The sequence below is a fragment of the Neomonachus schauinslandi genome, chromosome 5, assembly GCF_002201575.2.
Source record: "Neomonachus schauinslandi chromosome 5, ASM220157v2, whole genome shotgun sequence".
Lineage (NCBI taxonomy): Eukaryota > Metazoa > Chordata > Mammalia > Carnivora > Phocidae > Neomonachus > Neomonachus schauinslandi.
In genome coordinates this window covers 1,001,040-1,025,144 of record NC_058407.1, presented here as the reverse complement: position 1 = coordinate 1,025,144, position 24,105 = coordinate 1,001,040, and the positions used below count along the sequence as shown (strand labels likewise).

Sequence of the window (24,105 nt, the reverse complement as noted above, 5' to 3'; positions counted from 1 at the left end):
GCAGACGCTTAACGACTGAGCCACCCAGGTGCCCCTTTTCTTAAAATAATTCTTATGGAAGTATTGTAATAGAGATTAGGAAATGCACTCCCTTCAGCAGGTACCAAGTCATGGCCGTGTGCAGGTACCAAGTCATGGCCGTGTGTTATCAGTATCCCCCACTCAGTTATTTTCAAGCAAATACCAGAAATCACATTTCACGTGGACATATTTCAGTAAGTATCTTGGATGGATGAGTGTCTTTTAAAACTTGTATCCACAATGCCTTTATCACAGCTTTAAAACTAACAATAATCTTTCATATCAAATATTCTGTATCCAGATTTCTCACATTGTCTAAAAAATGTTCATATATAGTTTGCTAATTAAGGTCAGGATTCAAGTATAAATTGTTTGTTAAGGAAACTGGGTTGTTTGTCCTGAAGAATTTCCTATAATCTGGATTTTGCTGATTTCATCACTCTGGTGTTGTTTAAACATGGTCCTCTGTCCCTTGTAATTTTTATGTTTTATCCCTTGTTTTCAGCACTTCTTAAACAAAAATCTTGGGTTTGGTAGGGGTGCTCGAGCCTGTGGTCTGCAAACATTCATTCGTGGTGGGAATCGCTGTGCTGTCAGGCTGCCTCTTTCCCACGCTCTTGTTTCCCCCCTTCCCCGTTCATGCCTGTGTGCCTGCGATGGGTTTCTCAGCCTCTCTGTGGAGAAAAGGCAGAGTAAACCGTCCTCAAAAGATTGTCATGTGGTTTATTATTTATTTAAAAGATTTATTTATTTGAGAGAAAGAGAGAGTGAGCGAGCATGGGTGGAGGGAGAGGGAGAAACTTTAGCAGATTCCACGCTGAGCATGGAGCCTGACTTGGGGCTTGAGATCACGACCTGAAACCAAGACTCACATGCTTGATCAACTGAGCCACCCAGGGGCCCCTGTCACTTGCTTTAAGTGAGATAATGCAGGTCTGACTCTTAAAAGATGGCCCATGGTAAACACTCAGTAAGTATTAGCTCTTACCATCTCCATCATCCCTCAGTGTTGCCCCAAGAGTCTTGAGAGAGGGCCAGGGTCAGCCTACAACGAGGTGTTAGCCTGGAAGGAAGAGGGTGGGTTCTTCCAGCCCCGGAGGGGGAAGGGCCCACCTGGCCACCTGCAGAGGACAGAGGACAGCATGGTCCAGGAGTGGGAACGTGAGCACTGGGGAGTGAGGCGGTGGCCAGCACGGGAGGACGGCTGCACTGCACGACCAGCATCTTTCAGTAGAGGCCCTAAGACCTTTCTTACACGGATGACTGTGCCTTTGGTGAAGGATGGCAGTGTCCCCTGACCTTGCCATCTGCCTGTTGCCTGGGCTGCAGCACAGCGTTGGCGGGAGCACAGCTGGGGCGCCGTTGTGCAGGGCACGCGCTCTCTCTACCCCTGTGCACTGTGCTGCGGCGGTAGTTCTTCCCAGGCGTCCTCGGAAGGCTGGGGACCTGTCTTCTCTGCTTTGTCGAGCACTTTTGTCATGAGTGGGGATAGAGGTGTTGTTACGTGTCTTTATGTAGTGTGACCATGGCTTTCCTCTGTTATTCTGTTAATATTTTACTCTCATGATCACCCCACTTACTCGGGGTATGATATCTGTAGTTTGTTTTTTAAAAAAATATTTATTTATTTTAGAGAGAAGGAGAACATGAGGGTGGGGAGGGAGGGGCAGAAGGTGAGGGAGAGAGGATCTCAAGCAGACTCCCTGCTAAGTGTGGAGCCCGCCTCCACGATATTGCGACCTGAGCCCAAATCAAGACTCAGATGCTCAACTGACTGAGCCACCCAGGTGCCCCTTGATTTGCTAAAGTTTTAAGAAGTTGCTAAGTTTGTTGAAGTTTTTCTGTGATCATAGGGACACGAGTCTTCTTGTAGTGTCTTTCTGATTTTGGTATCAGGGTAATACTGCCTCATGAAGAGCTGGAAAGTATTTCTTTTATGGAAGAGTTTGTGTTTCACTGGTTCTTTTTCTTTAATGTTTGGTAGAATTCACCAGTGTAGCCAGGTGGACCTAGAAGTTTCTTTTTTGGGAAGGTTTTTAACTACAGGTTCAATTTTTTACATAGATATTTGGCTTACCTCTTTATTGAGTTTCTATAATGTGTGTCTTTCCAGGAATTTGTCTGTTTCATCTAAGTTGCTGAATTTATTGTCATAAAGTTATTTATGTACTTCCTTATTGTCCTTATTTCCTGTGAGATCTAGGGTGGTACCCCCTCTTTCGGTCCTGGTGTTGGTGATTTCTGTCTTTGATCTTATTGATCTTTCTAAAGAACCAGTGTTTGATTTCACTGACTTCACATCTTTTCTCTGTTGTTGTCCTTTCTCTGTTTACTTTGGGATTAAATTTGCTTTACTGTTCCTTTTGATTTTTTCCTTTGACCCTTGGCTTAATATAGAAGGGTTATTTATTTGAAAACAATTTGGATTTTTCCAGATATTCTGTTGTTGATTTCTTGTTCAACTCCCTTGTCAGAGACCTTTCTTTGATTGATTTTGTTTCTTTCACATTCATCGAAGTTTGCTTTATTGTCCTGAGAACAATGGATCTTGATGAATGTTTTGTGTCCATCTGTAAATGATATGTATTCTATTTTTGTTGGCTGAACAGTTCAATAAATGTCAATTAGGTTGTGTGATAATAGTGTTTTTAAAGCTTCTGTTAGCTCGACTGATGTTCTGTCTGCTTGTTCAGTTAGATGTGTTGAAATCTCTATGATTGTGACCCCATCTTGTCTCCCTTTAGCTCTTTTGGTGTGTGCATGTCCGGTGACTTGGCCCATTGTTACTTGACGCAGTGTCCCTGTTGTCCCTGGCACGTCATCCCAGGCTCCCTCTAATGTGAATGCGGCCACTGCAGCTTTCTTTTGATTAGTATCAGCATGGTGCACCTTTTCCATCCTTTGGCTTCTAACCTGTTTGTGTCTTTATGTTTAAAGTTTATTTCTTGTGGGCGATAGTCTCGCCTTTTTATCCAGTCTGACAATCCCTGCCTTTTAAAAAAGCAGGTTTAATTGTGTGTCTAGGGAAACTCTCCCGTTTCTCCTTTACTCTTACTCTCCAGTCACAGAATACGTCACTTCTGGTCACCAAATGTATGGGTGCTTTCCCCCCCATGATCAGTTCTCCAACCCACGTGGGGTGTCCTCCAACTGAACTCACTTCTCACACCATCTGTCCAGAGTTAGTGTCACATCCCACCAGGAAAGGCTCAGTCCCACGAGACTGCCCCCCACTCAGGAGCAACCCCCAGGTGGGGCAGGTCCCCGGGTTACCCACAGCCTCTGTCCAACATGGCTCCAAATGGGGTTCCCAGGAGCCCCTTCTGGAATCTTCTGATCTGCTAGAGCAGCTCACAGAACTCAGGGGAGTGCTGACCCCCAGTCCTCCGTTTATCGCTTAGCAAAGGGTGTGATGAAGGATACGGATGAAGCTGGATCCACAGCTTCTATCCTGTCTCTGTCCACAGCCAGGTGGAGACATGCAGGGTGGGTCCTGGGAGGGTCCCAAGCACAGGAGCTTCTGTCCTGGTGGAGTTGGGGTGCGTCACCCTCCCGGCATGTGGACATGCTCACCAACCTACAGCTTCCCTGAGCCCCACACAAGTTTGGGATTTTTATGGAAGTTTTATCACATAGGTGTGATCAGGTGTTCACTGCATCCCCAGCCCCGTTTCCCCTCTCTAGAGAATGGGGAGCAGGGGTGAAAATGCCTGCTTGGGATCATAGCTCGGTCTCTCTGGTGACCAGTCCCCGCCCAGGAGCCCACCCAGAGTCGCCTCATCGGAACAGAAGACACTCCAGGCTCCCAGGAGGTTAACAGGGTTTCAGGAGCTCCATGCCAGGACCCGGGGGCAGAGACCAACACGTGTGTTTCTCATATTATCCACACTGGGATTAATTGACATTCAGTAAATAGCACATGTTTAAAGTACACAGTTTGATAAATAAATATCTACACACACACACATTTATATCCAGGTAAACAGCTGCTGTCAACGCTGTGTACAAACCTTGGTGTGGACATAAACCATGTATGTATGTCTGCATACAGCTAATTTTCAAGAGGTACAAAGGCATTTATCCTTTGTTGAAAAGGATAGTCTTTTCAGCAAATGGTGTTAGAACAGTTAGATATTCATATGCAAAACAATGAATTTAAGTATTTCAAAGATCTAAATATATAACATAAAGTGGTAAAACTTCTAGAAGAGAAAACACAGGAGAAAATCTCTGTGACTTGGGTTAGGCAAAGATTTCGTAGCATAACCCCAAAAGTATAATCCATAAAAAACCAAACTGGTAAATTGGACTTCATTAAAATTAAAAGCTTATGCTTTTCAAAATACACTGCTAAGAGAAAGACAAGCTTAAGACTGGGGGAAAATACTTGCAAATCACATATGTGATAGAGGCCTTGTTTCCAGATATGTGGAGAGCTCTCAGAACTCAGTATTAAGAACTGCCCAGGGGCGCCTGGGTGGCTCAGTCATCAAGTGTCTGCCTTCAGCTCAGGTCATGATCCCAGGGTCCTGGGATCGAGCCCCACATCGGGCTCCCTGCTCCGTGGGAAGCCTGCTTCTCCCTCTCCCACTCCTCCTGCTTGTGTTCCTGCTCTCACTGTCTCTCTCTCTATCAAATAAATAAATAAAATCTTAGGGGGGAAAAAAAAAAGAACTGCCCGGCCAAGCAGGAGCACAGGCAAATATTTCACAAAGAGCTGCGAAGGGCAGATAGGCACCTAAGATGCTCAGCATCGTCAGGCTGTTAGGAACACACCTTCAGTGTTTGCACATCTTAATACTTTTTCCCTTTCTTACTGTTACTTTTTAATACTAGCCATCCTAGCGGGGATGAAGTGATCTCTCTTTGTACTTCTGGTTCACACTTCTATAATGATTAATGACGTCAAGCCTTTTCCATGTGCTTTTTGACCATTTGTGTATCTGTTCCAGGCCTTTGTCCATCTGTGAGTTGGGTAGTTGTTCAGTTGTAGAACTGTTTATCCTGGATATTAACCCCTTATCAGATATATGATTTGCAAATATTTTCTCTCATTCTACATCTTGTCTTTTCACCCAATAGTGTCATTTGATGCGTAAGTTTTAAATTTTTCAGTTTTTTTCCTTGCTGTTTCCTCTTTTTTTTTTTTTTTAAATATTTTATTTATTTTTTTTGACAGAGAGAGACATAGCAAGAGCAGGAACACAAGCAGGGGGAGTGGGAGAGGGAGAAGCAGGCTTCCTGCGGAGCAGGGAGCCCGATGTGGGGCTCGATCCCAGGACCCTGGGATCATGACCTGAGCTGAAGGCAGATGCTTAACGACTGAGCCACCCAGGTGCCCCATGTTTCCTCTTGTTTTATTTCTGCTGCTATGTCTTCATAATTATTGATCTTTTCTTTTGCTGTGTTTAAACTGCTGTCAACCCCATCCAGTATATTTTTGGTTTCAAATACTGTATTTACATCTCTAGAAATTTCATTCAGATCTTTTTTTTTTTAAAGATCTTATTTATTTATTTGACAGAGAGACAGCGAGAGAGGGAACACAAGCAGGGGGAGTGGGAGAGGGAGAAGCAGACTCCCCGCTAAGCAGGGAGCTCAATGTGGGGCTCAATCCCAGAACCCAGGATCATGACCAGAGCCGAAGGCAGACTGAGCCAGCCAGGCGCCCCTAGGTTTTTTTTATAGTTTGTCCTGCTTATCATGTTTATCATTTCATTTACCTCCTCAAATTATACCATTGTGTTCGTAATGCCTGTTTTAATGTTCTTGTCTCCTAATGTTATCGTCTGTGTCGTAGCTGGGTCTATGTCTATTAATGGTCTTCTCCTTGTTCGGGGTCACGTTTTCCTGCTTTTTTGTGTGTCTGGTAATTTATGTTTGATGTCAGCCATCTCGAATTTCACTTTATTGGGTGCAGGGTGTTGTTACTTCCTGTAAGCACTGTTGAGACTTGTTTTGGGATGTGATTAAATTAGTTTCAGTTTCCCCCTCTTGGGGCTTGTGCTGAGGCTTTGTAAGGGTGGTTCCTGAGCTGCCTTTATTCTCTGCCTCCTGCTGAGTTTGTGCCCTTCTGAGGATTCTCCTTGCTGTTTCCTCTTGGGAACACAAGCCAGTCCCGGCCCTCTGAGCCCTGGTAATTCTTCCATCAGCTTTTTCCTTAAACTTACCTGATCCATCAGCCACAGACAGTAAGGGAACCCTGTACAGATCTCTTGGGCTCCGTGGAGCTTCTTCTTCTCCAGTACTCTGTCCTGTAGATTCTGATTCTAGCCAGACCTGCCCAGTGGGGGCACCAGGTCTGTGTACGTTCCTGCTCCCAGGACGGTAGCCTGTGCTCGAGGTGACAAGCCTGTCGGCCACAGGGCCCACCTCACTCATTTTCCGTGTCCGGGATCACTGCCCCATGCTTCCTGTTCTTTTGTCTGGAAAACGTTTTTCCATATGTTTTATCTGGGATACTAGTTGTCTGATGTGAGAAGGTGAGCCCACCCCCATCACTCCATCATGGCCAGAAGCAGAAGTCACTGTACGTCCTCCAACTGTGCTTTTTTAAAAAATCTGTGTAACTATAAAATATGTGTCAATCCACTTTATGTGTTACATTTATTATATACTGTATTTTTACAATAAAGTGAGCTACAGAAAAGAAAATGTTATTAAGAAAACCCTAAGGAAGAGAAAATACACTTACAGTGCTGCCCTGTAGTTAGTGGTGGGGGAAAAATTCTGTGTATAAGTAGACTCGTGTAGTTCACACCCGTGTTGTTCAAGATCTGCTGCATTTTCCAGTCAACAGTAGTTAAGTTTTGGGGGAGTCAGCAGTTACATGTAGATTTTCAAGTACATGGGGGTCAGCACCCTAACTTCCTTGTGTCGTTCAAGGGTAAACTGTAATTTTATTTATTCCTGGTTCTTTGTATTTCCGTACAGATTTTCAGCTCTGCTTATCAGCTATGGCAAAAAGAGCATTTTGGGATTTTGATTAGAATTGCATTGAATTTGTAGATCAATTCAATTCAGGAAGTACTGATATCTTACCAATATTGGATTTTCCAAATCAAGAACTCCATCTCTTTAGCAGTGTTTCCGTTTTCAGTGTACGGGTCTTGGACATATTTTTTAAAGGTATCTCTGTTTTCTATTTTGTATTTTATATTTTATGTTAAATACAGAATTTTAAAATTTTTCGTTTTTCAATTATTGTATATACAAAAATAATTGTTTTTTATTATTATTTTTTTAATATTTTATTTGGGAGAGAGAGCAGAGGGGGCAAGGGAGAGGGAGAAGCAGGCTCCCCACTGAGCAGGGAGCCCGACGTGGGGCTCGATCCCAGGACCCCAGGATAATGACCTGAGCCGAAGACACTTAACTGACTGAGCCACCCGGGTGCCTCAGTTGCTTTTTTAAATTAATCTTGTATCTTGTGATTTTTCTAAATTCACTTATTATTTTTAGTAGTTTTTGTAGATTCCTTAGGATTTTACCCCACACATCCAACATGAGTGAAGACAGTCTCACATCTGTGTTTTCAGTTTATGTGTGTCCTGTGTCTTGTGTCGGACCCCCTGCTTCTTGCTCCTACTCCAGCATGCAGCTGACTGGAAGTGACGGGACAGACTTCTGATCTTAGGAGGACGGTCTTCAGTCTTTGTAATGAAGCATGAGTGATACTGACTGTAAGCTGTTCTTATGTGTCCTTTATCAGGTTAACAAAGTTTTCTTTTGCTGAGAATTTTTATCATGAATGGGTGTTAAATTATATCAGATGTTTTTCCTGCACTGTTGAAATGATTGTATGGTTTTTATTCTCTTACTGTGGTGAATTACACTGACTTATTTTCAGATGTTAAATGAACTGTGCAGTCTTGGATTAGCCCTGTTTGGTCCTGGTGTATTATAGTTTTTATTACTGAATCTAATTTGCTAATGTTTTAAAAGGAATCTTCTTTTATTTTTATGAGGGTCATTGGCTATAATTTTAAAATCTTTTTCATTATGGAAAATTCAAGCTTACCCACAAGTAGAGAGAACTGTAAACTGCATCCAGTGATGGCCGCCATGTGCCTGTTCTGTGATCATCCACACCTGGACAGTCCTGCTTCATCTGTACCTTCTGTCCGCCCCCACCCCAAACTGGATTATTTTGAAGCAAAACCCAAACAGCATATCATTTCATCTGTAGGTACCTGAACATAAAACTTAATCATAATACCATTTCACCCTCCAAATAAATCCTTTGTTAGTAGATTCAGACATGCACTTAGTGTTCACATTTCTCCAACTGTCTTTGTAATTTTTTAAATTTATTTTTGTATTTGGATCCTGACAAGTGTATGCTTGTGAGCACTCTCCCCCACCGTTTTTGTTCTGCAGTTTCATTAGTGCATCTGTTTGGATCCAAACTCAGGTCATCCCCTCACTTTGTCTGCAGTACTTTATGCTTCTGTGTATATTCACATCTGCCCTTAGTTCTGGGGACTCTGTCAGGAGCCCTCTGACACCGCCCGCCCTCCACCTGGTTCCCCGAGCCACCAGCCCTGCGCTCTGTGTCTCCATCTGCTTCTGCTTCCGTGCTGCCACCTTTGTTTGCATCCATCTTCAGTCTAGTGTTTGTTTCTTCAGCTGGTTTGAATCACCTGTTTCCCTTATTTTGATTTTAATTCTAAATTTATATAATTTCTTTTTATTGAGATGTCATTCACACATCATAAAATAAACCTTTTTGAAGTATACTCATATAAGGTCACAACTGTCTGATTCCAGAATTTTTAATCACTCCAAAGGGAAGGAAGCCCCCAGCCCATCAGCGGTCATTCCTGTCATGCTCCCCCAGCCCCTGGGCTCCCCTCACTGCTCTGTCTCTGGGGGTCCGCCTCTCTGTGAACACTGCAGGTGAACTCAGTCCCACAGTGTGCTATCTTTGTGTCTGGCTTCTCTTAGCTCGGTGACATCAAGGTTCGTGTCGTGGCGAGCACAGTCTTGCTGTTGTAGGGATGCGTGACATTTTTTTACCCACTCATGCATTATATCTGGGTTGTTTCCACTCTCTGTCTGATGCCATTCACGTACAGGTTTTTGAGTGAGCACACATTTCCATTTCTCCTTGGTATCTATGTGGGATTGCTGGGTCATATGGGGACTTTGTGTTACGTTTGGGAAGCTGCCAGAGTGGTCTTTTGAAGGGGCCCCAGAGTCTTACACCCCCACCGGCAGTGCACGGGGCACCGTTTTCCCACATCCTTGTCAACACTTGCTATTGTCCATCTTTTCGAGTCCAGCCATCCTGGTGAGTGTCTCATTGTGGTTTTGATTTGTATATACTTACAATTCTATTTTTTAAAAAGTCTTTTCCAAATCCGGCTTCTCATTTTTATAGTGTCTTATTTTTTGCTCACTTTTCTTTGTTTTCTATATATTTTTTTTTTATTTTTTTATTTTTTTAAAGATTTTATTTATTTATTTGAGAGAGAGAATGAGAGAGAGCACATGAGAGTGGGGAGCGTCAGAGGGAGAAGCAGACTCCCCGCCAAGCAGGGAGCCCAATGCGGGACTCGATCCAGGGACTCTAGGATCATGACCTGAGCTGAAGGCAGTCGCTTAACCAACTGAGCCACCTAGGCGCCCTATATTTTATTTTTTTTTAAAATTATACACGTAATTGTACTTATGAACTATGTAATCACACATTCTGTTTTAGAAATACAGTTACGCATAATTACTCTGTGCTCTGTGTTGATGCCAGTGAGTCTTTGTTGTTCTAAATCTGGTGCCTCTCCTGGTTCTCACTCCTGGTGGCCTGCTTCCTTTATGCTTACTGATACTTTATTTAGAAGCTAATTTTTTATTCTGAGTATTTGGCCGAACTTTGTGGAATTCGTGATCTGGGATGCTTTCTGGAAAACCTGCATTTGCTTCTGGCGGGAGCTAGCTGTTTTGTAAAGTGCACACACTTTTTTAGGGTGACCGCACGTCCTGCTTTGCCCAGCAGGCTCCAGGTGAGCCTGTCATCTCAGCATTATTGTCAGTCTTGCTTCCCTTTGCTCTCAGAAGCGTGCTGCTTTGGAACACATTCTGGGCTGGCCTCGCCGCTGTGGCTCCTGGCACTGGGTGACGGCTCACCTGGTTGGTGGGGCCGCTGTGGGCGCTGCCGTGGTCAGCCTCGGTTTGCATAGCAGGGCACGGCGCAGCCACCGTGCAGCCAGGTGGCAGTGGGAGCTGCCACGCGAGAGGGTGCGTCCAGGGGAGGAGGCGTGGCTGGGCACGGGGCAGGGGCACAGGCAGGGCGCGTGGGGCCGGCTGGGCGGGGTAGAGACGCAGCGGTTCTCACCACTCCCATCCTGCCAACCCCAGTGCCCCCGGCGTGGGCCATCCACATGGCCACAGAGGCCCTGGCGGAAGGGCAGGCATCTCTGCAGGGAGCAGCTTAGACCCAAGGCAGAGGGTCCCTCGCTGTGGGGCCGGCAGCCCCAGGCAGCCTATGGCCCGGCCACGGATGAGCTAGAGCCCCTCGGGGCTGCAGCCGCTGTGCCAGTAGATGCAGCGTTCCTCACCGCGTGTTTTGGTCCCGGCCCCGCTGGCTGGCCCCACTTCTGGCCTCAGGTGGTCATTTCTGGGCACCCCCAGCGCCCCTCAGCAGCCTCGTCCGGGCTGTGCTGGCCCCGGGTGGGCAGGATGGGCATGAGGCGGCCGAGGATGCCTGTCTGCACAGATGCTGGCGGCCCAGCCTGAGTCTGGAGCCGGCCTCCTGGGGCTGCTGGGGCTGAGGCCGGCCTCCTGGGGCAGGCAGTGACCTGGTCCATCCCATCCCCTCCGCGGGCACTTGAACGTGCATGCAGAGCCCGTCTAGACCCCAGCCCAGCAGGCCCCATCTACCCCACGGGACAGGCGAATGGGCACTGCCCTAGGCCGGGCACAACCTCCCAGCCAGACAGGGCCCCAGCGCCCTGGGCAGCTCAGCTTTGGCTAAGTCATGGTGAAGGGACCTGGTCCTCCCTGACCCGTGGCCTCTGTGGCCATTCTGTATGGCACACAACCCCTCTCCTCCCACAGATCCTTTGCTTCTCCTTTTCTTGATTTCTCCCCCTTGTTGGTTTTTATTTGGGGGCTGGCTGAGCCAGAGGGTCAGGAATCTGCCTTTCGTCCTCCCACTTGGCATTCTGGTTTTGGTTTATGATTAGTTTTAAGTTTTTCTGTGCTGATTGTATTTCTAGTAAACCCCTGGTTGGTGTAGGAAAAAAAACATAAGCTTATTGTAGGTTTCCTAGAATCTACTGTCGTATATAAGCACACTCTTCCTGGTATCTCTGCTGCTGGGCCAGGAACGGCCTCTTGTTGCTGCCTTATTAGCTTTCCCATGAGCCGCTCCCTCCACCCGGGCGGCCTCCTGTCGTCCCTCCTGTGTCCGCTCCATCCCTGTGTGCTGCCCCGCCTCCTGCTCACGCACCTGCCTTCGTGGCGCTGCAGTCCGACCCCGCGCGTTGGCTGCCGTCCTGGTTCACGGCGCTGCTGCAGCGCTGTGGTGCCCGGGGAGTGGACAGACGGGACCTGGCCTGACGCGGCTCGGCTCTCACGGACTCCCTCTTACGTGCTGGGAGTTGCTCTTTTCTTTGTAGCGCTCAGCGTTCGGTCTGTGAATTGATTATCTCACAGGTCGGCTGGGTTTCATCCCCACTTGATGTATATGTTCTTACTGCAAAGTGTGAGGAGAGCTGCTCTCGGGGGCTCTACCCCATGGGGCCCAGCCAGCCTGTTTCCCCAATCCTTTACGGATAGGTCCTTGGAACTTAAACTCGTGTCCTTATTTTTTGCTTATTTTGTAGTTTTAGGGTATTTTCCTTGTATAAGTGGATTGTGAAACGTCAAGGAACAAGTGTTTTCGATTTTGACTTACCGTTATGGGACTTTTCCTGTGCTATTGAGGCTGATGTACCCACGTCGGGATAGATTTGAAACGTACGATTTAGGTCAGTGCTAACCTCGAGTCCGTCTTCTTTTATAGATGATGCAAAAGGGTCATCCTGCTATCAAGATGACGGCGGTCCGGTTTCCAGGACAAGGCTCTGGTCTCCGCTGCGTCAGTTCGTGTCTGCGCCCAGAAGCGGGTCGTGGCGGGGCTCCTGGCAGGTGGTGCTCCACACCCTGAGATGAGGTGGCATGCTCTCCACATGCCCTCTTCTTCAGTCAGGTTTATGATCAGCCACAGTCATACGCATCTTGAAAGATGGAATTATTTTTTAAAAGCTGAAGATAACGTACATTTGGGGGCACAAATGAGCCTTTGGATCAGGTTTTTACCCACCTGAGAACATGACGAAGCAGCCAGAGTAGTTATGGTCAGTCATGGAGAATAACCAGGAAACTCATCCCAAAAGGGATGGTGAATTTGTTTCTGATAAATTAAATTTTAAAATAGAAGAGGAAGATGTTGTTCAAATCCCTAATCACAGTTTGGAAGGAGTGGAGTTTAAGGGCGACCAGGACAGGCACCAGGCGGAGGGTGGTGGGGAGCGGGCGGAGGCCAGGGAGGCGGGCCGGAGCTGCGAGCCCCCCGGGAAGCGCCTCCCTGGCGGCCAGGAGGAGGAGTACGGGTCTCTGTTCTCCCAGTACAGCAGCACGCTGTACGACGTGGCCATGGAGGCCGTGACACAGAGCCTCCTGTCGGGCCGCGGCGTGAGCTCCAGAAAGAAGTCTCCGGCCTGGAAGCATTTCTTCATCTCCCCCCGGGACAGCACTAAAGCCATCTGCACGTACTGCATGAAGGAGTTCAGCCGAGGGAAGAACGAGAAGGATTTGAGCACCAGCTGCCTCATGAGGCACGTGAGGAGGGCGCATCCCACAGTGCTCATCCAGGAGAACGGCGGCGTGCCGGCCCTGCCCTCCCTCTCGCCCCCTCCACTGAGGCTGCCACCACAGCCCGCCGACTCCGGGGACTTGGGTGCCGTGCTCTCACCCCTCAAGCTTGCCCCTAAGCTGGCGTCCAAGGTCCCGTCCCCCGATGACATGACGGAGGAGTCGGTGTCTGTGGTGTCCTCTGAAGAAGTCCCCTCCGACACGTCGGCCTCTGACAAGTACGGCAGGGAGGAGGCCCTGGGGGGGCCGCCGCCCCTCCCCACCCTGCCCTGTGAGGAGAGTGCAGAGAACGGGGCGGAGAAGAACCCCCCGCTCCCGAAGGGCACGTCCGGGTCCAGGAGGCGGTCCGCCGTGTGGAAGCACTTCTACCTGTCGCCCCTGGATAACTCCAAGGCCGTGTGCATCCACTGCATGAACGAGTTCAGCCGAGGGAAGAACGGGAAGGACCTGGGTACCAGCTGCCTCATCAGGCACATGTGGCGGGCGCACCGCTCCATCGTGCTGCAGGAGAACGGCGGGGGCACAGGCATCCCGCCCCCCTACGCCGCGCCCCCCACCCTGCTGCCCGCCCTGCTGCCTCCCGACGGGGACCCGAGCTCCGTGTCGTCCTCTCCCGGGAAGCTGGTCCAGGAGTCCCCCTCGGCGTCCTCCTCCCCTGAGCGGCTGGCTGAGGACCTGCAGGTGCGTTTGAACGCCGGCGACGCCCTGCCGGAAGACGCGTCGGTGCTGTCCTCTGACGACGTGGGCGAGGCCTCGCTGGCCGCCTCCCCCGAGAAGCCGCAGGCTGGCGGCTTGAGCCCCAGTCTGCTGGAGTGCAGTGCTGTGTTCCAGCAGAATAAGAAGGTCATGAAGAGGCTGAAGTCGGAGGTGTGGCAGCATTTCTCGTTGGCGCCCATGGACAGCCTCAAGGCGGTGTGCAGACACTGCGCCTGCGTCATCAGCCGGGGCAGGCGGGGCGACGTGGGCACCAGCTGTCTGATGCGGCATCTGTGCAGACGCCACCCGGAGGTCGTGGGCAGCCAGAAGGGCTCTCCAGGTGCCAGCCTGGCAAGCTCTCCGTACGCCACCTTGGCTTCTGCGGAAAGTTCCTCCTCCAAATTGACTGACTTGCCAAGCATGGTCACGAAAAACAATCAGGTTCTATTCCCCGTTAACAGCAAGAAGACCTCCAAGCTGTGGAACCACTTCTCCATCTGCTCCGCAGACCCCACGAAGGTCGTGTGCCTGCACTGCGGCCGCACGATCAGCAGGGGCAAGAAGCCCACCAACCTGGGCACCAGCTGCCTGCTGCGCCATTTACAGCGGTTCCACAGCGGCGTGCTCAAGACCGACGTGCCCAGGGCGGCGCGGGCCCCCTCGCCCAGCCTCCGGGGGCCCCTGAGCGCACAGCTGTCAGGAGCTTCCTCCTTCGACGACACCAACGAGAAGTTCTACGACTCTCATCCAGTTGCCAAAAAAATCACGAGTCTCATCGCAGAAATGATTGCACTTGACCTCCAGCCATATTCTTTTGTAGACAATGTTGGCTTTAACAGGCTGCTCGAATACTTGAAACCTCAGTACTCTCTGCCCTCGCCTTCCTACTTCTCGAGGACAGCCATCCCAGGTATGTACAGTAATGTGAAACAGATAGTCCTGTCGCACCTGAAGGAGGCGGAGAGCGGCGTGATCCACTTCACGTCCGGGATATGGATGAGCAACCAGACCCGCGAGTACCTGACGCTCACCGCCCACTGGGTCACCTTCGCGCCGTCGGCCCGGCCGTGCCGTGAGGACCACCACTGCTCAGCCCTGCTGGACGTGTCTCAGGTCGACTGCGACTACAGCAGCAACAGCATCAGGAAGCAGCTGGAGTGCTGGTGGGAGGCCTGGGTGACGTCCGCCGGCCTCCAGATCGGGATCACCGTCACCGACAACCCGAGCATCGGGAAGACGCTGGGCGAGGGGGAGCGCGCCAGCGTGCAGTGCTTCAGCCACACGGTCAACCTCGTTGTCAGCGAGGCCATCAAGAGCCAGCGGATGGTCCAGAACCTCCTCAGCATCGCACGGAAGATATGTGAGCGGGTGCACCGGTCGCCCAGGGCGAAGGAAAAGCTAGCGGAGCTGCAGAAGGAGTACCAGCTGCCGCAGCACCACCTCATCCAGGACGTCCCGTCCAAGTGGAACACGTCGTTCCACATGCTCGAGCGGCTCATTGAACAGAAACGGGCCATTAACGAGATGTCCATCGAGTGCAACTTCAGAGAGCTCATCAGCTGCGACCAGTGGGAAGTCATGCAGTCCGTGTGCCACGCACTGAAGCCCTTCGATGCCGCCAGCCGGGAGATGAGCACCCACGTGTCCACGCTCAGCCAGGTCATCCCCATGATCCACATCCTCAACCGGAAAATCGAGATGCTCTTTGAGGAGACGATGGGCATCGACACCATGCTGAAGTCCTTGAAGGAAGCCATGGTGAGCCGGCTGGCCGCCACCCTGCACGACCCGAGGTACATCTTCGCCACGTTGCTGGACCCTCGCTACAAGGCCTCCCTGTTCTCGGAGGAGGAGGCGGAGCAGTACAAGCAGGATCTAATCAGGGAACTGGAAGTGCTGAATTCTACCTCAGAGGACGCGCCTGTCTCCAACGGCTGTGACGCGGGCTCCCCGTCGCGAGGCGCAGTCGGGGAGGAGAACCTGTGGTCCCTCATGGCCAAGATGACGAAGAAGGGCCCCAGGGAGAAGACAAAGGTGCCCGAGGACATGGTGCTGGCGTACCTGGAGGAGGAGGTGCTCGAGCACACCTGTGACCCCCTCACCTACTGGAACCTGAAGAAGTCGGCCTGGCCGGGCCTGTCCGCGCTGGCCGTCAGGTTCCTGGGCTGCCCCCCGAGTATCGTCCCTTCCGAAAGGCTGTTCAACACACCGACGGAGAACGGTAGCTTGGGCCAGTCCAGGCTCATGATGGAACATTTTGAAAAGCTCATCTTTTTGAAAGTGAATCTTCCCTTGATATACTTTCAGTATTGAAACTCGCAACGGAGCCACCGGACAAAAACTGTTGTTGCTCATCAGGCACCAGCTGTCTGTCCCGGGGCGGTGGTGCGCCCCGGGCGGGGCCGTGTGGGGTGAGGCAGGCACGAGCCTCCCCGTCCAGCGTCACTGTAATGTCTACGTGTGCCTTACTCCCAGTCCTGCAGGCCGGGCGTCGCCGCGGGCTTCCCACGGGCCCGCGAGGAAAGGCCTGTCTTGCCGATGATGAAATACGATGATTAGGATTTCATTCATAACTGTAAAGTTTTTTTAAAGTGGGGGGTTAGTGATTTGTTTTACTAGAACATCAGAGGAGATGTAAACAATTTTATTCTGTAGGCTTTTTATTCAATTATGTAAAAACCACAAATCAGGTACTGTATTTTAGTTAAAAATTGCTTTAATTCAACAGAACAGCTTTTGTGGCTGTTTAATGAAATCTGTAAATAGGAGGTGGAGTTCAAGCCATCCTGGCTGAGCAGTTTTTAACTGCAGGCTCTAAAGTATGTCAAGTACAGAGAATATTCTGGAACATAACTGTTTACTGCAACAGAGGTGTGGCATTTGAAGAGGAAACTAAACGTAGACGTGTCCTGGAATGTCGGTTCTGTAGTGATTTGGTAAAGGGAGCGTTCCCGGTCTGTGCTTCTGCATTCAGGTTTTATTTGGTCGACCTTGATCATGAGCCCCGGACACCTGCTGTCGAGCCCGCGCTAGGGGCCTGTCCACAGCACTCCTGCCGTGGACGCCCCGAGCCTCGGACCTGCTGTCTCGACACCAGGAAGCTATCTTCTGAAATTTGTGCACTGACCCCATGACCCCAATTTGATCAAATTATGTATAAAATCGTTTTTAGAAGAGATGGCTCGTTAACAAGGAGGAGATGGTTCTATTGCAGTTGTAAGAATAGCCTTAGGTGTCTAGATTTTTTTTTATATATAAAATAGGGAAGATTCAGCCATCACTGACTGGGGTGTTTTAGAATCCCAAGGACAGCAGAATGAAGCGTCAATTGTCATTCTTTTAACGATGATCTGTCTTCAGAATTTTTGCTTCAACATCTAGAAAAAGGTTCATTTTCTTATTTCAAACCAATTAAATATTCTGGATGAAACAAGTCACTCATTTGCCTGTGACCTTTTAGAAAAGTTTTGTTAAAAAAAAAAAGTACCCATTATTAATCTGGATTTGCATTGACTATGTTTTAGTGTATTTATAAATGGTGAACTCAGTTTCTGAAATTAAACTTTTTATTTGCAATTTTCTACTGCTGGAGGACACTGGCTTTTTATTCTGAGGATGACAGGAGGGTCCTACTCCAGGGAGCCACGCTCACGCAGCCTTCGGAGTTGGAATTTTCGTCATGGCCCCGACAGGGCGGGGGGCTGGGTGGTGGAGATGTGACTCACGGCAGCGACAGCGTTTCTGATAGCGGGAACGCCACGGCGAGACCTCCGGGGCTCGGGTTCACAGTCCGCGCTGCTTCGCACTGGGTGCCGGAGGGGAAGAACATCCCTCCACTGTGTGGCCCGCGCACGCCCTTCCCGGGCCTCCCGAGAGCAGCCTCTGCCCAGATGCCCAAGGAGCACCGGCCAGGGACACACTGGAGAGTCGTGCTGACGTGGTGCTTTCCGCGTGAGTCTCTGAATGTGTGCGCAGAGTGATGCTGTGTGGGAGCCTTCGCCAGTTTGGGGTTCAGCCCGCCGTCAGTCTTCCCCAGCCAGGCTCTAACCAAGCTGCAGGAAGTGAGTCCAAAGTCCAGAGCAGGTGTTAGGAAGTTCGGGTATTGATGCCCTTGGCTTCCCCAGAAGGAGCTCCCGTGTCTCTGTTTTGCAAGCAGAGAGCTGCACGCGCCTGCCCGTGAGTTCCAGGAGCCGAGGGGGGCTCCAGTGGAGTACCGGGCGCTCACATGCGTGTGCGTGTGTGTGTGTGTGGTCGCCCGGCTCCCAGCAGGGTGCTGGGAATCTGGGACTTGCTCAGGTCTCCGGGGTTGACCCAGGTCTCCACCTGGGGGAGGGTCCGACCGCGCACAGACGGCGAGCCGTGGGCCTGCAGGCCTCCCCAGCCTGTTGGTGTTGGGTGAGGCCGCCCCCGCCGGAGCGGGGCTCCACCCCTAGACGTGCTTGGGCAGCCCCGTCCGTCGGCTCTGAGGCTGCGGACGGAGGTGACTCGGTGGCCCAGCCGTCCTGGCCGTGGGGCTGCACGTGGGCAGGAGGGGGGCCTGCCGGACGTCGTGGGCTGTCCCCTGAAAGGAGGGAGCACAAAGTAACTGCAGGACGCAACCTGTCATTTGCTCGGTGACCGAGTGGCCCTCCTTCCTCCGGGCCCAGGCCAGCTGCTGGCACAGAGCGGTGGTTGATGTGGACACGGTCCCTGCTCATCAGAGCCTGTGGTCTGGGCTGTGCCTCTGCTCGTTGCTGAGCTGCTCCGCAGACGTGATGCACCCCGGGCCCAAACAAGGGTTTGCAGCACATTGGTTCTGTTGCTTCTGAGCTGGTCCACTTTTCTGTCCAGCTTTCAAAACCTGTGGCCTCAGGCTGCTGTTGTCCAGCGAGGCGTGCGGGTGACAGTCCCCATGGGAGGTGTGGGAGGGGGCTGCAGAGCACACCCCCCGAGCGCTGGCCCCAGGGAGGTGCCCCCTCTCACGCATTCATCCCACCCTGTGGCCGGCGGGTGGTTCTGGAACCCGGGTGCCGTCCGGCACTGCGGGAACAGCAGGCCGTCCGTGTCCTCGCGTGGCTGACGGTCCCGCGGGAAGGAATGGCCGACGTTGACAGCGGTGGCCAGCCTGCGAGGAGAGCGGGTCTGTTGTGTGATGTCCCGCCTTCACTCCGTTCAAACCTGAATCGTGAGCTGCTTGTTTCAGATGCCAGATGACGTTTTGGGCGGGCTGCTTAACTTCACTGGTCACTCATAAGAAAAAGCCCTCTGTGTAAGCTCAGGATCTCATTTCAGTGAATAAATGTAAGTCAAACACCGGACTTCATTTAACATTAAAATGCCCTTTCCTTCCGCTTCTGACTCAGGCGGCGGCAGGGGGCAGACCGGGCCTCCCCGAGGACCATCAGGGCCAGAGCACATGGAGTTTTAAAAGGAGCTTCCTGACGACAGCACAGAGCACGCACCCCTTGGCATCTGAGGAACCAGTCCCGGCGCGCGGAGTCCCCCGCAGGGACACCGGCTGGCGTGCAGAGAAGGTGGCGGCCCGAGCCAGCCATGGTGGCCCCGGGCGGGGAGAGCAACGGTGGCGCGGCCAGGAGCCCAGGTGCTGGAGACGGGGGGCCTCCGGAGGGGCCTCGTGCTGGTCCACCGCCCGGAGGCAGGTGCCGGCTCCCGCGAGGTGCGCGTGCCCAGACGGCGGCTGGGAGCTCAGCAGGCGCCCCATGCGGGAGACATGACTCGGGGCCTGCCGCTGTGGGGGCCCTGGGTTCCAGGGCCAGCGGGAGACCAGCCTGCACACGGCGGGCTTGACCACATCAGGAACACGTAAATTTCTTTCAGTGAAAAGATCAGAGCGTCTGTAACTTCACATAATTCACTCTGACTCCCAGTAAAAAAACATGACACGCCAAAAAAACAACCGTGACCAAGGACTGTGAGACAGAGGGGAACAGACTAGAGACAGACTCAACGGGCATCCGAGGCAGAGCCGAGACGTGGGCTCTGACTAATCCGCTCGGGAAAGTTGACGGAAGGGTGGGGATTATCGCCAGAGCGTGAGAATCTGATGCGGGACAAGCCAGGGATTCAGTCCGCGGGCCGCATGTCCGAGGGCGGGTCGCATGTCCCACGGCACAGGGGCATCAGTGGCGTGACCCCGCCCAGCCCAGAACGCTGCGGGCCCCCGGGGCCCCCAGGCCCCCAGGCCCCCAGGCCCGCCTCCCCTGCAGCTTCTGAGGTTTGCATAAAGCACCTTGTTCAAGCTATTTTAATAATTCCTGTGTGCAGCTGTTTTAATGAAAACTCCTATATATAGGCAGGTTTTCCTAAAATCCAAACTAGTTTTAAAAGTTATTTTATCTTGGGCGCCTGGGTGGCTCAAGTCGGTTAAGCGACTGCCTTCGGCTCAGGTCATGATCCTGGAGTCCCCGGATCGAGTCCCGCATCGGGCTCCCTGCTCGGCGGGGGGTCTGCTCCTCCCTCTGACCCTCCCCCCCTCTCATGTGCTCTTTCTCTGTCAAATAAATAAAATCTTTATATAAAAAATAATAAAGTTTCATTGGGCGCCTGGGTGGCTCCGTCGGTTAAGCGACTGCCTTCGGCTCAGGTCATGATCCTGGAGTCCCGGGATCGAGTCCCGCATCGGGCTCCCTGCTCGGCAGGGAGTCTGCTTCTCCCTCTGACCCTCCCCCCTCTCATGTGCTTGCTCTCTCTCATTCTCTCTCTCTCAAATAAATAAAATCTTTAAAAAAAAATTATTTTATCTTAAAACGATCTCAGTCTTGCAGGATTGTTGCAAGTAGGACACAAAGAACCTCTTCCCTGAACCTCTTGAGGGTGTTGTGGGCCTGATGCTCCCCGGCCCCCGAGTGCCTGCACCCAGGAGACTCACCTCAAGAGGGGTCAGCCCCCCAGGAAGGTCTTGGGGGAGGGCAGGACGCGCAGGAGAGCCTCGGACCCCGATGCAGACCCGAGGGCCCTGGCCACTTCTGCTGCTTCCACGGAGGGCCAGCCGTGCTGACTGCAATCCAGCCCCACAGCTTGTGTTGAGCTGACCTGCCCCTTCCATCCCCTCCCGTCCGGAACGTTCCTCAGTGTCCTCCACCTCCACACTCCTGCCAGCAGGTGGTCATTCTGTGGAGTGTCCCTCGAGTGGGGCTTGTGTGGTGGCTTCACAAGGTCACTCACCTGGTCGCTCACCTGGTTCTGGGTGAAGGGAGGTCTACCAGGCCTCTCCCTGCAAGTTGTCTTCCCTTTATAATTACAGAGTATATTGTATGAAGCTCTTTGAGACGATGTAAACATCCCATTCCTCGTAAAATTTTATTCATTTTTTAAATCACATTTTAAAATCTCACTTATGAGCTGTTACTATCACTATTGTGCACAGATTTTTCCCGAAATGGCCAGAGGGAGCCCCTTGGTCTGGCCTGTGCGTCCTGGTAGGCCGCCAACATTCTGCAAAATGGCCTTCTCCAGGGGCAACGCTTTCAGGCCCATCTTCTTCCTTCCCTGCCCCATCAAGGAGCTGGGTGTTTCTCCAAGGCGCCCTGGCCCCACACTGGAGGCCGCGTAGGGGAGCCCAGGTCCAGGTGCGGGGCATGCTTGTCCCTGCTGGGGTGTTGCTCCTCGTGGGGACTCGCAGGGCACACGTGCGTTCGCGTTTATATTTCTGTCTGATATGCTGGAACCAGGACTCTGTATCACCTGTTCGGATCCAACATGCAGGGTTCATTCCAGTTTTCTCCCTTCCCATATTCACAGCCCCCATTCTCAGACCATCTCTGAGCATCCTCAACACAGTCACTTACTTAACAGGTGCCTCCGTCTACCTCTCCCCGACACCCTCCTACCCTGCTCAGGCTCTGACACCTCACGTCGGGCCGCTGTGCCCTGCTCCCCTACCCCATGCAAACCCTCCTTACTCTGGCCTCCACACTGGGTGCTAGGCTGCCCTCCTGAGCAATCCCCTTCTCCGGCACCTGGCCTCTGGTGGCTCCCTCACCCCTCAGGGGCAGATGCTCTTGCTGGGCCGTCCCTAATGGTTTCTGAATCTTTCAAGAAGAGAAGTGGAAGAGCTGCAGGTCCCCATGGTGGCATTTGCCAATAACCACTGTAATTGTGGGATCAAACCCTTCGCCCCTGGCAGCGCACGGTAGCGTCCTCATGCATGCTGGATGCAGCAGGAAGTACAGTTCACGCGGGAGGAGCTCTTGCCAAAAGGATTGAGCCTGGATTCAGTCATGCCCTTCGGCTTCATCAGAAAGACTGTAAAAACGAGAGAATATCCAAAGACTGTGGGACAACCACAAAAGGTGTAACACACCTGTAATGGGAGCACCAGAAGGAAAAGGCAGGAACAGAAGAAATATTTGAAATGATGGTTGAAAATGTCCCCAACTTAACGTCAGACACAGACCTCAGAGCCAAGAAACAAACAAAGCAAAACAAAACAACCAGCACCTTTAAATATCATCTTCAGGGGCGCCTGGGTGGCTCAGTCATTAAGCATCTGCCTTCGGCTCAGGTCAGGGTCCCAGGGTCCTGGGATCGAGCCCCGCATCGGGCTCCCTGCTCAGCGGGGAGTCTGCTTCTCCCTCTCCCACTCCCCCTGCTTGTGTTCCCTCTCTCGCTGTGTCTGTCAAATAAATAAATAAAATCTTTAAAAAGAAAAAAATATATAATCTTCAATTTCTAGAAAATCACATATAAATTTTATATCCTGAAGAAGCTGGGTGGGAGGGGGGACCTTCCCCGTAAAGAAACAAAGATAAGAACCACATCTGACTTTTCAGAAGTCATGCAAGTAGGAAGAAAGTGGACCAAAATACTTGAAGTGTGGAGAGAAAAATCCCACCAACATAGGACTCTACATGCTGTGAAAATATATTTTTTTTATTTTAAAGATTTTATTTATTTGACAGAAAGAGACACAGCGAAAGAGGGAACACAAGCAGGGGGGGTGGGAGAGGGCGAAGCAGGCTTCCCGCCGAGCAGGGAGCCCGATGCGGGGCTCGATCCCAGGACCCTGGGACCATGACCTGAGCCAAAGGCAGACGCTTAACGACTGAGCCACTCAAGGCGCCCCCTGTGAAAATATTCTTAAAGATGAAGGAGAAATAGACTTCTCAGAAAGACACTGAGGGAATTCGTGGCCAGCAAACAGGCTTGGAAGAAGGTTAGAGGGAGTTCATTAGAGGGAAGGAAAAGAATGTAGGTCAGAAGCTCAGATCTACATAAAATAAGGAAAGCCACTGAAGAAGGAGTAAGTTAACAATTTTTTTCTTAATCTAACATAAGTTTGTTCAAAATAATGATATCAACAACCTGGAATTATGTATGCTTACACACATATAAGATACGTATCTTGGGCGCCTGGGTGGCTCAGTTGGTTAAGCCACTGCCTTCGGCTCAGGTCACAATCCTGGAGTCCTGGGATCGAGTCCCGCATCGGATTCCCTGCTCAGCAGGGAGTCTGCTTCTCCCTCTGACCCTCCCCCTTCTCATGCTCTCCCTCTGTCTCTCTCATTCTCTCTCTCAAATAAATAAATAAATAAATAAATAAATAAATAAATAAATAAAAAGATACGTATCTTTATCCTCATGTAGCTTATATAAAAGAGAAATGAACACCAGCAACAGCACAAGTGACTGGGGGGAAGGGTTCAGGTTATTCTATTATAAGTTACTCACATTACCCATGAAGTGGTATAGAGCTGTTTGAAAATACACTTGGATTAGCTGTAAATACATATTGTAAACTCTAGGGCAACCACTTAAAAAAAAAGTAAAAATGAATTATAACAAATATGCTAAGAAGGAGAGAAAATGGAATCATAGAAAATGCTCAATTAAAAGACAGCCTGACGGAGTAGATCAAAAAACAAGACCCAACTATATGGTGCCTACAGGAAACCCACTTTGGTTTTTTGGGTTTGTTTTTTTTTTTTAGTTTTATTTATTTAAATAATCTCTTCACCCAACACGGGGCTCGAAGTCACAACCCCAAGATCAAGAGTCACATGCTCTACTGACTGAGCCAGCCAGGCGCCCCAAGAACCCACTTCAAAAATAAAGACACATATGGATTAAAAGTAAATGAATAGAGGAAAGTATGCCATGCTAACAGTAATCAAAAGAAATCAGGAGTAACTATTAATTTCACACAGCAGACTTCAAAGGAAGAAAAGTTATCAGAGATAAACAAGGAAGAGTATTATATAATGATAAAGGAGTCAGTTCTCCAAGAAGACACAACAATCCTTAATGTGTATGCACCTAACAACAGGGCATCAACGTATATGAGGCAAAAAATAAGAGAATTACAAAGAGAAATAGCTGAATCACTACCATAATTGGAGATTCAACACACATCTCAGAAATGGATAGATCCAGCAGGCAGAAAATCAGTAAGGACATTGCTGAACTCAACAAAACCATCAATCAACTGGATAAAAGTGACATCTGTAGACCACTTCATCCAACAACAGCAGAACACACATTCTTCTCAAGTTCGCATGAACATTCACCGAGGTGGACCACATTCTGGGCCATAAA

The 24,105-nt window shown here is 50.6% G+C and overlaps 1 protein-coding gene across 1 annotated transcript; it reads left to right on the top strand.

Moving 5' to 3' along the window:
* The first annotated feature begins 12,261 nt into the window (after positions 1 to 12,261).
* Positions 12,262 to 17,141, top strand: ZBED4 (zinc finger BED-type containing 4). The gene has a single exon (XM_021687823.2). It carries the CDS (start codon positions 12,367 to 12,369, stop codon positions 15,883 to 15,885), a length of 3,519 nt encoding a protein of 1,172 aa, XP_021543498.1. The 5' UTR covers positions 12,262 to 12,366; the 3' UTR covers positions 15,886 to 17,141.
* Positions 17,142 to 24,105: the final 6,964 nt, after the last annotated feature.